This window comes from Hypanus sabinus, chromosome 6, assembly GCF_030144855.1.
Source record: "Hypanus sabinus isolate sHypSab1 chromosome 6, sHypSab1.hap1, whole genome shotgun sequence".
Taxonomy (NCBI): Eukaryota; Metazoa; Chordata; class Chondrichthyes; order Myliobatiformes; family Dasyatidae; genus Hypanus; species Hypanus sabinus.
Window position 1 is genome coordinate 45,274,159 of NC_082711.1, and position 15,838 is coordinate 45,289,996.

General features: G+C 35.5%; 1 protein-coding gene across 1 annotated transcript in view; it reads left to right on the forward strand.

Annotated features, from left to right (window-relative positions):
- Positions 1–15,838, forward strand: part of LOC132394992 (aromatic-L-amino-acid decarboxylase-like) — a 94,574-nt gene that overhangs the window by 18,715 nt on the left and 60,021 nt on the right. Inside the window, exon 4 of the mRNA XM_059971325.1 lies at positions 678–812. Within this exon, the coding sequence (XP_059827308.1) occupies positions 678–812 (135 nt within the window). The remainder of the gene's footprint in view (positions 1–677; positions 813–15,838) is intronic.

Sequence of the window (15,838 nt, forward strand, 5' to 3'; positions counted from 1 at the left end):
TGAGATCACTTTTTTCCCCACTCTGATGTTTCGTTTGAACAACAACTGGACCTCTTGACCATGTCTACATGCTTTGATACACTGAGTTGCTGGTAGATTAGATATTTACATTAACAAGCAAGTGTACAAATATGCCTAATAAAGTGAACACTGAGTGTATATCTATCACCCTCCTTCCATCTTTCATTGCTGTCCATCCTCTCCTTTCAACCCCACCTCCCCACAATGCCAGTGTACAATGTATTTTCTATGATTAATGTTGATTAATTATTTTTCTGTTTAATGGCCTTTCAAAGACCAACCAAATAGTGCTTTGTGCATCTTATCTAGGAAAGTATGCCATAATGTATCGCACAAATTACACAACATTATTAATTCATGAGTTTAATATTTTTAATAATCCAAACACAAAATAATATTTTTTTTTTGCTTTGGAATTTGAATAAAAACCGAAAATGCTGTAAATACATGGCAGGTCAGGCAATCTCTATGACAATCTCTATGGAAAGAAAGAGTTGGTAGATGAATTCTGATGAAAGATGATTGACTTGAAATATTAACACTTTTTCACATTCCAGAAATATTCCCTCAGTTGTTTTTTGATTAAAATTCCTTCTGCATTCTATGTTTTGATTTTGTAAATCACTTTTAAAATCACGATTTATTTATTTATTTAGAGCACAGCCTGTGAAAGTACACTGGTGGCACTTCTTGTGGCTAAAAGGAAGATGGTTACACTATTTCAGTCAAATAATTATGATATGGCGGAAAACATGATCGTATCTAACCTGGTGGCCTACACATCAGATCAGGTGAGCATTGCTGCTGACACTGTGTCTTTTCATTGAACTGACCTAATCAAATGTGAAATGATCATGCTAATTTAGAAATTTATAGTAATGAAAACTTTGAATAGTGCCACATAGCTGTTTAGAACATAACAAAATATGAAAATTGCTTTAATTTCTGTAATTGTTTTCAATTCTGTCAGAGAAACTGATGCAACATTGTCCCATAGAAGGAGAAGGAATAAACTATAAAATTTAAAGTTAGACTATTTTGAAGAAATATTTGGATATAGATTATGTTAATCTGCAATTTTCTGCTGGTCCTGTCATGGAAATGGCAGAATTCTCTTTGCTGATGAGAGTAGAAAACAGCAGTAATGCAGACTGGTTAGGCTTCTGAAATTTGACTGTTAGACTTTTGAAGTTTTAAATTGCAATCTTGAAGGAACAAGAAAGTGGTAGAAGACAGGGTCTTGACTTTTGTATGATGATACAGTAAGCATGTTTAGAATTTTCTTATTTACACTTGGAATTCTTTAAGACCAGACAGCAATCAGACCGAGAACAGATATAAATATTATTCTGGGCTCAGACTGACCTCTCAGTCAAAAAACTAGAACACCAGTTATGCTGAAAGGACTGATTGGACTTGTGTTAAGAATCTAAACATTTGGCAGTGAATTTCTGTGTACAAAAGATCAAATGCAATTGCACATTGCATGAAATCAAAAGAAATGAGAAGGATATTGTGATCATGGTGTCCAGATTTCTCATTCATAAAGGGATGGAGAACTGGGTCTGTTCTCCCTACTGACTATAGTTGTAAGTTTCATGCTGGAAAAAGCAGCTTGCACAATTGTCTCTGGATTGAGGGATTCTAATTCAGACCATTCCAAACATAAAATTTCATATGACAGATTTTACCCAAGCTCTTTAATCTTCTAATGAAAGTGGAAGTTTATAAATGAGAGATTGAACACAACATTGGCCAAGGAGTGTACCAGAAACCTTAAAATATTAGCTGGTGTTGGGGAGACTGGACATGTCAGTGGTGGATTGGCATCAATTAAGCCATCATCAAGGAGACTGCATGCAACATTATAGTTTAGGCTCAGATTAAGGGTACGAAAGTAATGGATAGAGAGCAGGAATGTCCACAGGCCTTCTGGTGCTGTAAAGGGGATGGATCGTTTGTTTAGAATTTCACATATCATCAGAGGTCTGGGTTTGCCACTATGTTCTCCACACTGCACAGTGCAACAGGTATACCGACGACAAGGATCCCTCATCGTCCTATGGACTTCATATTCAGCTGCAAACCCTACTTGACCTCTGGCTCACCAAGGTCTCAAGTCAAGTAGGAAACGTGCATACATTTCGAGCCAGATGTGCACTGCCTGCCATACTGAAACTTGATTAATTAATCTCTTTCTATTTTGATCAGAATGAAGCATCTGAATTTTGCTTAGAGCTATTTTTAATTCATTTGCGATAATACCATGAAGGATTTAAAACGGGACTTGTTTCAAAATATATTAGGCAGCACAGGACTTCTGGGTCAAGGGAAGAAATATGGTGTTTTTAAAGTGAGCAATAGGATTCAATAATGTTGTTTCCTTAAATATAGTTTGTTTCCAAGTGCACAATTTGACTGATCTCATTTTCTAATCAGCAATATATTATCTAGATACAATATGCAGACCCATCTGTCTAGACAATTTATTGACTTTGTATGTAAAAAGAATCTCCTAATATAATTCTATAGAAAAAATATTTAAAGATTGAAAATGAGTTTTATATTTGCCTGTAGCAGACTTCATGGTGATGTTATTTAAAATACACCAGGATTTTAGGTTATTTATCATTCAGATCAAGAATTTAATGTTTTTTATGTGGATAAATATGTGTAAGTAAAGATGTTTATTGTTAACTAATGTTTGGTTTCATTTGAGGAACATGTTTTAGATTGGTTGCTACTAGAGAAATTGTTTTATTTATTTGCCACAACAATTCTTAGTGTGCTAATTACCTTAAATTGAACTCTAAGACATTACTACTGTTGCCTGGCAGATAAGAAATACGAATGATAACATTTCAACAAGTGATGCTGGTGAGATGATGTTCTTCTGTTGGAGGATTTGTCTCAAGGCACAAGTGACCTTTCTTATTTGCATCAGTGAATATGTCTAGCTAGACATAAAAGCAAGATCCATTGTTTATTATTTGTTCACTAGATTGCTTGGAGTGTAATAGCTGTTTTTAGAATATACACATATTTTTATTCTAGCTGCCCATTTTTAAATATTCTTAAATTTATTATCATTTGAAGGATAGTCTGCAGTAGTAAGTTGTAGCCAAGAATGTCATGATTTTAAAAAAATGGAAGAATAGATTTTTTATGTAGTAGCATTTACAGAAGAGCCTAGAATGAATCCACTAAATGTCTGTACATTTATGAATAAAGTGAGGAGGAAGGAATTAGAGTGGTCCGATTTATCAAAGAGGTCAATTAACTGCTGTATCTCCTATTAAAGTAATATCAATTTGCATTTTTAGGTACATTTTATTTTCAAGAGAATCATTTGGTTATTTGTTTAAATTAAAATCAAAGTCAAACCAAAATTTACTATCAGAATACATATATGCTACCTTGAGATTCACTTTCTTGCAGGCGTTTACACAAAAATAAAGAACTGCAATATAATTAATTTAAAAATATATATAAACAAAGGCAAACAATGACTATTGTGCAAATAAATAAAAAATATTGAGGACATGAGTTCTTGAGAGTCCTTGAAAGTGATTGCAGAAACGAGTTGTTGTTGAGGTGAGAGAAGTTATCCATGCTGGTGCAAGAGCTTGATATAGAGTAATAACTGTACCTAAATCTGGTGTTGTGGGACCTAACCTCCTGCCCAATTGAAGTAGCCAGAAGAGAACATCGCCCTGATGGTATGGGTCTTTGAAGATGGCTGCTGCCTTCTTATGGCGGCACGCTATGTAAGTGTGCTCAGTAGTGGCGAGGGCCTTGTTTGTAATGGGCTGGCTATACCCACCACTTTTTGTAGACTTCTCTAGTTCTGGCCATTATTGTTTCCATACCATGTTATGATACCTGTTCGATTACTCTCCACTGTGCATCTATAGAAATTTGTCGTTGTTTTTGGTGATATACTGAATCTATGCAAACTTGTAAAATAGTAGAGTTACTATTGTGCCTTCTTTGTGATGGCACCTATGTGTTGGTCCCAGGAGAGTTTCTCTGATATGATAATGCCAAGAAATGTAAAGCTACTGACCCTCTCCAACTCTGATGTCCTAATGAGGACTGACTAATGAACATCCGGTTTCTTCCTTATGTAGTTGATAATCATCTCTTTGGTTACTGACGTTGAGTGAGAGATTGTTGTTGTGGTACCATAAAATCAGATCTTCTATCTCCCAATTCATTGCCATATTTGATTTGGCCAAAAACAATGGTGGCATCAGGAAAGTACAGGAGCCTCAGGACCCACATCATCAGGTTTAGGAATAATTATTGCCTCTCAACCATCAGGCTCTTGAACCAAAGGATGTAATTTCACCCAATTTCATTTGCCCCATTATTGAAATGTTCCTACAACCTACTGAGTCTTTCTCGAAGGATGTTCATTTCATGTTCTTAATGTAGATTATTTATCTATCTATCTATCTATCTATCTATTTATTTATTTGTTTATCTATTTATTTATCTATCTATTTATTTATCTATCTATCCATCTATTTATTTATTTATTTGTTTATTTATCTATCTGTCTGTCTGTCTGTCTATCTATCTATCTATCTATCTATTTATTTATTTATTTGTTTGTTTGTTTGTTTGTTTATTTATTTGTTTATTTATTTATTTATTTATTTATTTTCCTCTCAGCTCAAGCTGGTAAAACCTGAGGTACGGGCATAGCCAGGCATGTTTATTTGTCAACTGCTAAGAACATTCGGACTATTCTAGGGGTGTTTAGTATTGTGACTTTCTGAAGATTACATAGATATTACTGTATAATCTGAATTGCTTGATACTGTCGTGTAGTGACTTTAATGGTTGATAAAGTCGGTGAGGTTTTATTATGGTTATGGTTCTATTACAGATTTAATGAGTCTACCCTCAAGCAAATGAATTTCAGGGTTACATATGGTGACATACATGTGTTTTGATAATAAATTTACTTTGAACTTGAAAGTTAAATATGTCATTGGAGCTGTACTTAGCCTCATAGTCATAAGTATGAAGCAAGTAGAGCAGGAGACTAAGCACACAGTTTTGTGGTTCATCTGTGCTGATGGTGATTGTGGAAGAGATGCTGTTGCCAAGCCATATTGACTGGGGTCTGCAAATGAGGAGATCAAGATCCAGTTACACAGGGGAGTATTGAGGCTTAGGACTTGGAGCTTAGTGAATAGATTTGAGAGGATGATTGCATTGACTGCTGAGTGGCAGTTAGGAAAGAGCATCTTGAACTATGCACCTTTATGGTCCAGGTGCTCCAAAGCTGAGTGAAGGGCAAATGAAATGGCATCTGTTGTTGATCTGTTCTAACGTAAGCAGATCCAGGTCACTCCTCAGGCAGAAGCGAGAATGCTTTATGACTAATCTCTTGAAGTATTGTGTCACAGTGGATTTATAGTGGCTATTAAAAGTATTCTATTCACCCTACCTCCAGAAGTTTTCATGTTTTATTGTTTTACAATATTGAATCACAGTGGATTTAATTTGGTTTTTTTGACACTGATCAACAGAAAAGAATCTTTCATGTCAAAGTGAAACAAAATTTCTACAAATTGGTCTAAATGATTTGCAATTATTAAACACAAAATAATTTATTGCATAATTAACCACCCACTTCAAGTCAGTATTTAGTAGCTGTGCCGTTGGCAGCAATTACAGCTTTGAGTCTGTGTGGATAGGTCTCTATCAGCTTTGCACACCAGGACACTGCAATCTTTCCCCATTTTTCTTTATGAAACTGCTTAAGCTCTGTTAGATTGCAAGGGGATCGTGAATAAACAGCCCTTTTCAAGTCCAGCCACAAATTCTCAATTGGATTGAGGTCTGGACTCCAACTTGCCCACTCCAAGACATTAACTTTGTTGTTTTTAACCCATTCCTATGCAGTTTTGGCTTTATGTTTGGGGTCACTGTCTTGCTTGAAAATAAACCTTCTCCCAAGCTGCAGTTCTCTTGCAGACTACATCAGGATTTCCCTGTATTCGACTGCATTCACTTTACCCTCTACCTTCACAAGCCTTTCAGGGCCTGCGGCAGTGAAGCACCCCCACAGGATGATGCAGCCACCACCAAGCTTCACGGTAGGGATGATATGCTTTTGATGATGTGCCGTGTTTGGCTCACGCCAAATATAGCATTTAGTCTGATGGCCAAAATGATCAATTTTGGTTTCATCAGACCATAGAATCTTCTTCCAGCTGATTTCAGAGTCTCCCACATGCCTCCTAACAAACTCTAGCTGAGATTTCACAGGAGTTTTTTTCAGCAGTGGCATTCTCTTAGTCACTTTCCTGTAAAGCTGCGACTGATGAAGCACCCGAACAACAGTTAAATGCACAATCAATTCCATCTCAGTCACTGGAGCTTGTAACTCTTCTAGAGTGGTCATAGGTCTCTTGGTGGCCTCCCTCACTAGTCCCTTCACAGTCACTCAGTTTTTGAAGACAACCTTGTCTAGGCAGATTTACAGCTGTGCCATATTCTTTCCATGTCTTGATGATTGACTAAACTGTACTCCAAGCGGTATTCAGTGACTTGGAAATTCTCCTGTGTCCATCTCCTGACTTGTGCTTTTCAATAACCTCTTTGCAGAGTTGCTTGGAGTGTTCTTTTGTCTTCATGGTGTAGTTTTTGCCAGGATAATGACCCACCAGCAGTTGGACCAGTTGGATACAGGTGTATTTTACTACAATCAATTGAAACACCTTGTCTACACACAGGTCTCCAAAAATAGATCTTTTAATTAATTAAGTGAGTTCTAAAACCAATTGGCTGCACCAGTGATGCATATTAAAGAGGATGAATACTTATGTGTGTCATATTAAAGAGGATGAATACTTATGCAATCAATTATTTTGTGTTTTATATTTGTAATTAATTAAGATCACTTTGTAGAGATTTGTTTTCATTTTGCGTGGAAGAGCCTTTTTCTGTTGATTAGTGTCAGAAAAGAAAAAATTAAATGCACTGTGATTCAATGTTGTAAAACAATAAAACATGAAAGCTTCCGGGGGGGAGGGGTGAATACTTTTTATAGGCACTGTAAGTAGTACTAGATAATAATCATTGAGGAGGTTACTGTGATCTTTTTGGGTGCTGGTATGATTGAAGTTTGCTTGAAGCAGGTGGGTTCCTCAGACTTCTGAAGCGAGATGTTGAAGATGACTATAAACACTGCAGCCAGTTGATTAGCACAGATCTTCAGAACTTGGCCAGGTACGCCACCTGTGCCAGATACCCTCCATGGATTTGCCCTCCTGAAAGATGCTCTCACACTTGCCTCAAGATTGAGATCACAGGCTTGTCGGGGGTTGTGGGAGTTTGTGATGGTTCCTCCATGTTCTGTCAATCGAAGTGAACATAAAAGGCATTGAGCTCATCAGGGAGCAAAACTTTTATGTCATTTATGTGGCTTGGGTTTGCTTTGTAGGGGATGATGGCATTCAAGTACTGCCACAGTTGGTAAGCATCCCCCTGCATTTTACGTTTAGTCTAGAATTGCCACTTTGCATGTGAGATGGCTTTCCAGAAGTCATACCTGGATCTTTTGTACTTTCCAGGATTGCCAGTCCCGATCTGGCCTTCAGCAAATTTTGAATCTCCTGGTTCATCTAGGCCTTCTGGTTGGGGAAGACTGAATGATTTTATTTAGTGGACCTTGTTTAAAAATACTGTATTCCTGCATTGATAAGACTATTGATAACATTGTGATCAATGATATTTCACATTTTAAATAAAAAATATCAACACAATTAAAGTAAAGGACATTGAATCAAAGTTAATTTTTATATACATAAATAGGTGTTAAAGAATATGTACTGCCCAATTTCATGATATAAAAGCCCATATACATGTAAATGTCGCGATGTGTGCGAGAGCACATATTCATGCCAATGTTGTTCTATATTAAACCCCCAAGAGTAAGAACAAAATAGCCTCTCCCTTTGAAAATTATATAGTTTGAGTTCAGATATAATCATGAAGAACTTCAGAATACAATTTTTGTACCTGCTGACACAAATTCATTTTAAGTTAGTGGTGAGCATATTCCATTTGATAGTATGGGGAAATGTAAAGGCCACCATTCTCAAAATCAGGTGTTACATTTTTCAAACAAGAGCAAATCTGCAGATGTTGGAAATCTGAGCAACACACACAAATTCTGGAGGAACTCGGCAGGCCAGGCAGCATCTATGCAAAAAGCACAGTTGATATTTTGGGCCTAAATCCTTCAGTGGTCTTTTTAAAGGATTTTGACCCAAAACGTCAACTGTACTTTTTTCCATAGATGCTGCCTGGCTGCTGAGTTCTTCCAGAATTTTGTGTGTGTTGCATTTTCCACACAGCTGGAAGTACTTCTGCTTATAATGCAGGCAAGTGAGGGAATAGGGCATGATCTGGTTTCACAGGATCGGTAATACCTACAGCATGTCTTCTTGATTCCTGTGGGAATGAAAGTCCAAAGAATACTACGTATGTTGGAAATCTAAAATAAATCCAAAGAACTAGAAATAAACGGCATCAGTGGAAGGTGAAACAGCATTGATGTTTCATTTCTGTGGGAATTCTTTAGACTATTTTTGTCTGACATTCTTCGCCTGTAGAGCTTTAACAATTCACTTTATGTGTGTTGGTCCCCACAGCTATATCAGGTTCTAACTAATCAGTTAGGTGCTCCCAGTAAAAAAGTTACCCACCACAAGCTCTACATCCATCTCCTACCACTACAACAGCAATTCCTTGCTTTCACCCCTGTTACCCCAGCTGCAACTTCCTCCCCCAAGCCAGTTTGTAATGACAATAACATTCCCGTATCTAAAGGGACATTTTGTAAACCACAAAAATCACCACAGCTCTCTCAGGAAACAATAGTGGAACCTTTATTAGTTACTATGCGCTCATCTTCACTGGGTTCATTTGGAACTTTGACTCAGTTTAATGAATCCACAGTCGCATTTTCTTTCCAGGAGCTTCCATTTATAAAATACATTGACAGCAGTTAAAATGCCACCTCGCCTGTGGCTATTATGTCACAACAGATCTTTCAAGCCCATAGGATCAGTTTGTTTCCATCTTTATTTCCAGGCAAAAACCCATAGAGTAGACCAGGATCTGCGACAGGAGAACACTGTTATGTTTTGTAAGTTCAAAAGATTAAACTAATTCAAAGGAACACAAGAGATCCGAGGGATGCCAGCTTTATGTTTGTTCTTTACTTTAAATGAGGCGCACACATATCACATGGTAGCATGATGATGTATACAATTCATGTATTTTTACATCTAACTCATAATAATTTGTTTAAACTAACAAGAAAACTTAAAGTATATACAATATTACTCAAATATTGCTGAAACTTTAAATATACAACACTCCTCCCTTCTTAACTATAACTCCAACTCAATATAGAATGCATCTCAACTGTATATACAATATACTATATAATACAATGACTATATACTACAGTATACATCCACCACATAGTCAATTTTTAAATTGTCCCATTCAGGCCTGAAGATTTAATCACTGTGGAGACATGAGGGATACTGTCTCTCTTAACAAGGGGGATCCCTCTGCTGGGAAGGTGAGACTTGTGGCTGTGAAACAGTCTCAGATTCTGGGGCCTCCACCGTAGAGCTCGTAAGAGTTGATTCTGAGACTTGAGATGTGGTACTGACAGCTCTGGACACCTTTCTTGCCCCCCAGAGCCCCCCAGTCCATCTCCCATCCCCCATCCTCATCACATTCTACAGGGGTTATATTGAGAGCATCCTGAGCAGCTGCATCACTGCCTGATTCAGAAATTGCACCATCTCGGATCACAAGACCCTGCAGCGGATAGTGAGGTCAGCTGAGAAGATCATCGGGGTCTCTCTTCCTGCCATCATGGACATTTACACTACACGCTGCATCCATAAGGCAAACAGCACTATGAAGGACCCCATGCACCCCTCATACAATCTCTTCTCCCTCCTGCCATCTAGGAAAAGGCACCGAAGCATTCGGGCTCTCACGACCAGACTATGTAACAGTTTCTTCCCCCAAGCTATCAGACTCCTCAATACCCAGTGCCTGGTCTGACACCTTCCCCTATAGTCCTGCTTATTAATTATTGTAATGCCTGCACTGTTTTGTGCACTTTATGCAGTCCTGGGTCGGTCTGTAGTCTAGTGCAGTTGTGTGTTTTTTTTCCTCTGTGTTGTTCAGTCTAGTTTTTGAACTGTGTCATGTAACACCGTGGTCCTGAAAAACATTGTCTCATTTTGACTATGTACTCTACCAGCAGTTATGGTCGAAATGACAATAAAAATGACTTGACTTGACTTTATTTTGATTTTGGGAAGGTACGTTTAGTTCACTGGAATACTCTCCTATTAATCCTTCAAAGCTCCCTTTGTGATCTCATCTCTCCACTTTACGCACCTACAACATCATCTGATGAATCCTTTGGTTTTGTATCTCCATTGACTCCTTTCATTTTCCTTTCGACTGATCAGCTGGGTTTTGGTCTTTGCATCTACTTTTACAAACAGCCTTTTGTCTCCCAATTGAAGTTCATGCAATAACCTTAATGCATGCAAAGTAGATTCTGGTTCTTTATACTCACAAAAGCCAAACACTTACAATGTTTCCTGAAGTTCCGTGAACTCTATTCCACCTTCAAGCCAAGCCACATTTCGAAAATAACTGTCTGATTAACAAATCAAAAGATTTCTCAGATATGTTTCTCACAAAAACTGTTGTAGTTGGATTACTGCTTTTTATCATTTTCACGAATCCTGTGAGCAGCATGGTCCTTCCTTGGTTCAATATGCTTTCCAACCAGAGGCACAGAGTTTGGCACCAACACCTGTTTGTCTTCTGTTGGGTAACACTTCATGGTATACAGTATGGAGACAGTTAAGTCATCATACTGTACTTCTCTTAATCAAGTTTTAGTTGTCTCTTCTAATCATGCCTTCATAATGCTGACCCTCCTGTTTTTGCCACACACAGAGCTCAATGTGACTTGTTGGTTGTTGAATTTCACTGTTATGAATATCATGTCCACAGGAATCATCTTTTCTCCAGTATAAGCTCTTTACGGGATATCTGCAGGCTTCAGTTCAATATCTTTGAAATGCCATTCAAGCTCATTTTGTGGAATGACTGAAACAGCTGAGCCAGTGTCCAATTCCATTGTAATTAATTTGCTGTTCACTTTTGCTGAAACCATATTGCTTATCTATTGTTAATTTTCACATTTAAATCTGAAGGATACCGATTCCTTTGTCACTCATTATTATCAGATTTTTCATCAACATCATGCAGATTAGTGCTTTTTTTGAAGCTACACCTTGACTTTTTATCTGTTTCTCATCTCTCTGTAGTCCATTTATTTTGGTCTGCCCAACATGCTCTTTGTATGTGAACTGCTTTGTTGCATTTTCTGCATGTTTCACCTTTAAACTTGTATTGTTCTGGTGTAAGTGAGCCCCTGCCACAATGGTAACATTATTTGTTCAGCCCGGCCGGTTTCTATTCTGACATTGCAATTTTGTTCACGCTCACTTTCATTCCTGACTGACTCAATTTCACCTTTGTCTGCAGTTGCCATTGATAGTTCAACCACTATATTTCAACAGCAAGATCAACTGCTGTTTAAGTGTAAGTTGTGCTTCAGTTAGGAGCAGTTTTTGAATGCTTTCTTTTTTTAAATTTTTTTTAATTACATTTTTTATTGAATTTTCAAATAGGTTACAGAAAGAAAAAAGAAAATTATCAACCCTTCCCCCCTCCCCACTAACATATCCCTATAGAAAAAAAAGAAGAAAGAAAGAATGCCTGGATTTCCAAAGATCCCCACATGCTCCATGAAGTTCATAATAGCTTTAATATGTATATTTATTTATTTCCCCAGATAACCAATAATTTTATCTTCAGAACACCTATATATTTAATCCTATTTTTTGTAAATGGGTGCCAAATTTTCAGAAAAATTTCATATTTATCTCTTAAATTATAAGTAATTTTTTCAAGTGGAATGCAGCTAAAAATTTCATTCTTCCAACGATCTATACTTAAGTATGAATCCAATTTCCAAGTAACTGCAATAGCCTTTTTGGCTACTGCCAATGCAATTTTTATGAATTCTTTCTGATATTTATTCAATTTGGATTTTAATTTTATCCCTTCAATATCGCTTAGTAACAATAATATTGGATTGTGTGGAATTTGTATTCCAATAATTTGTTCCAATAAAACTCTTAAATTTGTCCAAAAAGGTTAAATTTTAGAACAAGACCAAGTAGAGTGTAAAAAAGTACCAATTTCTTGATTACATTGAAAACATTGATCAGATAAATTTGAGTTTAATCTATTTATTTTTTGTGGTGTAATATATATTTGATGTAAAAAGTTATATTGTACTAATCTTGGTTGAACATTTATTGTAGTTGTCATACTGTCAAGACATAATCTTGACCAACTTGTTTCATCAATTTTAATATTCAAATCAGTTTCCCATTTTTGTCTTGACTTATGAATTCCTTGTTTAATTGGCTGTTTTGGATTCAAATTATACATACCAGAAATAATTTTTTTAATTTTTCCTTTATGAATTAAAGTTTCTATTTCATTAGGTTTCGGCAATAACATTGTTTGTTCCAGTTTATCTCTTAAATAAGCCCTTAATTGGAAATAACAGAAAAGAGTGTTATTTGATATTTTATATTTATTCTTTAATTGGTCAAATGACATTAATATACCTCCTTCAAAGCAGTCTCCTATATATCTAATCCCTTTGTGAAACCAGTTATATAAAAGTTGATTATCCATTGTAAAAGGGATAAGTTTATTTTGAATTAAAGGTCTCTTTGCTAATAAAGATTTCTTTATCTCATCATCAATCTTTATCTTATTCCATAAATCAATCAAATGTTTTAGTATAGGAGATTCTTTCTTTTCCCATATCCATTTAGATTCCCATTTATATATAAACTCTTCTGGTATATTTTCTCCTATTTTATCTAATTCTATTCTAATCCATGCCGGTTTATCTTCATCACAAAAAGATGCAATAAATCTAAGTTGATTTGCTTTGTAATAATTCTTAAAATTTGGTAATTGTAACCCTCCGAGGTCAAATTTCCATGTCAATTTTTCCAACAATATTCTTGACATCTTACCTTTCCAAAGGTATTTCCTCAAACATTTATTTAACTCTTGAAAAAAATTCTGCAGTGATTGTATTGGTAATGTTTGGAATAAATATTGTAATCTAGGGAATATATTCATTTTTACAGCATTGACTCTACCTATTAATGTTATTGGTAACATCATCCATTTATCAAGATCCTCCTGAACTTTTTTAAATAATGGCAAATAATTTAATTTATATAAATTCTTTATATTATTATCAACTCTTATACCTAAATACTTTATACCATTTATTGGCCATCTAAAATGAGTTATTAATCGACATTGACTATAATCTCCTTTAGTAAGGGATAGAATTTCACTTTTATCCAATTCATTTTGTACCCTGATATTTTCCCATATTCTTCCAATCTAGAAGATAATTTACGCAACGATTATAATGGGTTAGTTAGATAAATCAGAACATCATCAGCAAATAAGTTAATCTTATATTCCTCCTGATTAACTCTGAAACCCATAATATCTGAGTCAGTTCTAATTAATTCAGCTAATGGTTCTATCACCAACACAAATAAAGCAGGTGATAATGGACAACCTTGTCTAGTTGACCTTGTTAACTGAAATGATGTTGAAATTTGGCCATTTGTCACCACTTTAGCTTTGGGGTTTGTATTTAAGGTTTTAATCCATTTTATAAAAGATACTCCTAATCCATATTTTTCCAATACCTTAAATAAAAAATCCCATTCCAATCTATCAAATGCTTTTTCTGCATCCAAAGCAACTGCTACAATCATTTCTTCCCTCTTTTGTGCCAGATGAATTATGCTAAGTAACCGAGTTACATTATCTGCCGATTGTCTATTTTTCATAAATCCTGTTTGGTCCATGTGTATTAATTTTAGTAAGTACTTATATAATCTGTTAGATAAAATCTTTGCTATTATTTCAACAAAGAAATAGGTCTATATGATGTTGGTTTTAAAAGACCTCTGTCTTTTTTTGGCAATACTATTAAAATAGCTGTCGAAAAAGATTCTGGAAGTTTATGCGTTCTTTCTGCTTGGTGTATTAGCTCCATTAAAGGAGGAATTAATAAATTGAGATAGTTTATAATTAATAAACTTTTTGTAAAATTCAGGTGGAAAACCATCTTCTGCTGGAGATTTGTCACTCTGAAGTGATCTGTGGAAGGCCACACTCTTAGTCCTTAGGTCAATAACTCTCGGAGACGGGAGGCAAAAGATAGGCTTTTATTAGCTGCAAACGTGACCACAACATCTTGGAGACTGAGGGAGGAGCAGTGCCTCCAATCGCCTTTATACAGGGGTCTGTGGGAGGAGCCACAGGAGCAGTCAGCAGAGGGGTGTGTCCAGACAGGTATACACATAGTTTACCACATGATCCTAGAGCTTCTTCGACCTCTTTTAATGTAAAAGGCACATCTAATCCCTTCTGTTCTTCCAAATTCAATTTTGGGAGTTATTTGTGATAAAAACCTTTCTATCTCAACAATATCATTTTGTGATTCTGATTGATACAATTCAGAATAAAAACTTCTAAAAGTTTCATTGATTTCTAAAGGTTTATAAGTAATTCTATTTACACTTGTTCTAATTGCATTTATCGTTTTGGAAGCCTGGTCTGTTTTTAACTGCCAAGGAAGAATCTTGTGTGATCTTTCACCGAGTTCATAATATCTCTGTTTAGTTCTCATAATTGCTTTTTCTGTTCGGTATGTCTGAAGTGTATTATATTGTAGTTTTTTATTAACAAGTTGTCTTGGTTTTTCTTCTGTCATATATCTTTGAGATTCTTTTTCTAACTTTGTAATCTCTTTTTCCAATTGATCTATTTCTATCATACATTCCTTCTTAATTTTAGTAGTATAACATTATCTGGCCTCTCAAATATGCCTTCATCACTTCCCATAATATAAATTTATCATCAACTGAATGTGAGTTTGTATCTAAAAAGAACTGAATCTGTTTTTTCATCAAATCACAAAAATCTTAATGTTTTAATAATATTGAATTAAATCTCCACCTGTAAATCGATTCCTCCTTATCCATCATTATCATTGTCATTATCAAGGGGGAATGATCTGACAATATTCTTGCTTTATATTTCCATATTTTTCACTCTGTCTTGAATATTCGCTGATAGTAAGAAAAAATCTATCCTTGAATAAGTTTTATGTCTACTTGAATAAAATGAATAATCTCTTTCTCTTGGGTTAATTTTTCTCCATATATCAATCAAATTTAAATCTTTCATCAATAATAAAGTTAATTTTGCTACTTTTGGTTTTGTAACAACCTTTGTTGACCTATCCAAAACTGGGTCTAGACAAAAGTTAAAATCTCCACCTATTGATATTTTATCATGTGCATCAGCCAAATTCAAAAAAGCTTCCTGTATAAATTTTACATCGTTTTCATTTGGTGCATAAATATTCAATTTGAATGCTTCCTTGTAAGATTCCACAAACCAAACAATCTCTCAGTGCATTATTGAGCCCATTACTGAACTGACAATGCTCATACACATTCTTCAATTCAGCCATATAAGCCAGAATTAACTCCCCTTCCTTTTGATTCTGCTTATGAAACCTAAAGCTTTCTGCAATCAGAAATTACTTTTCAGC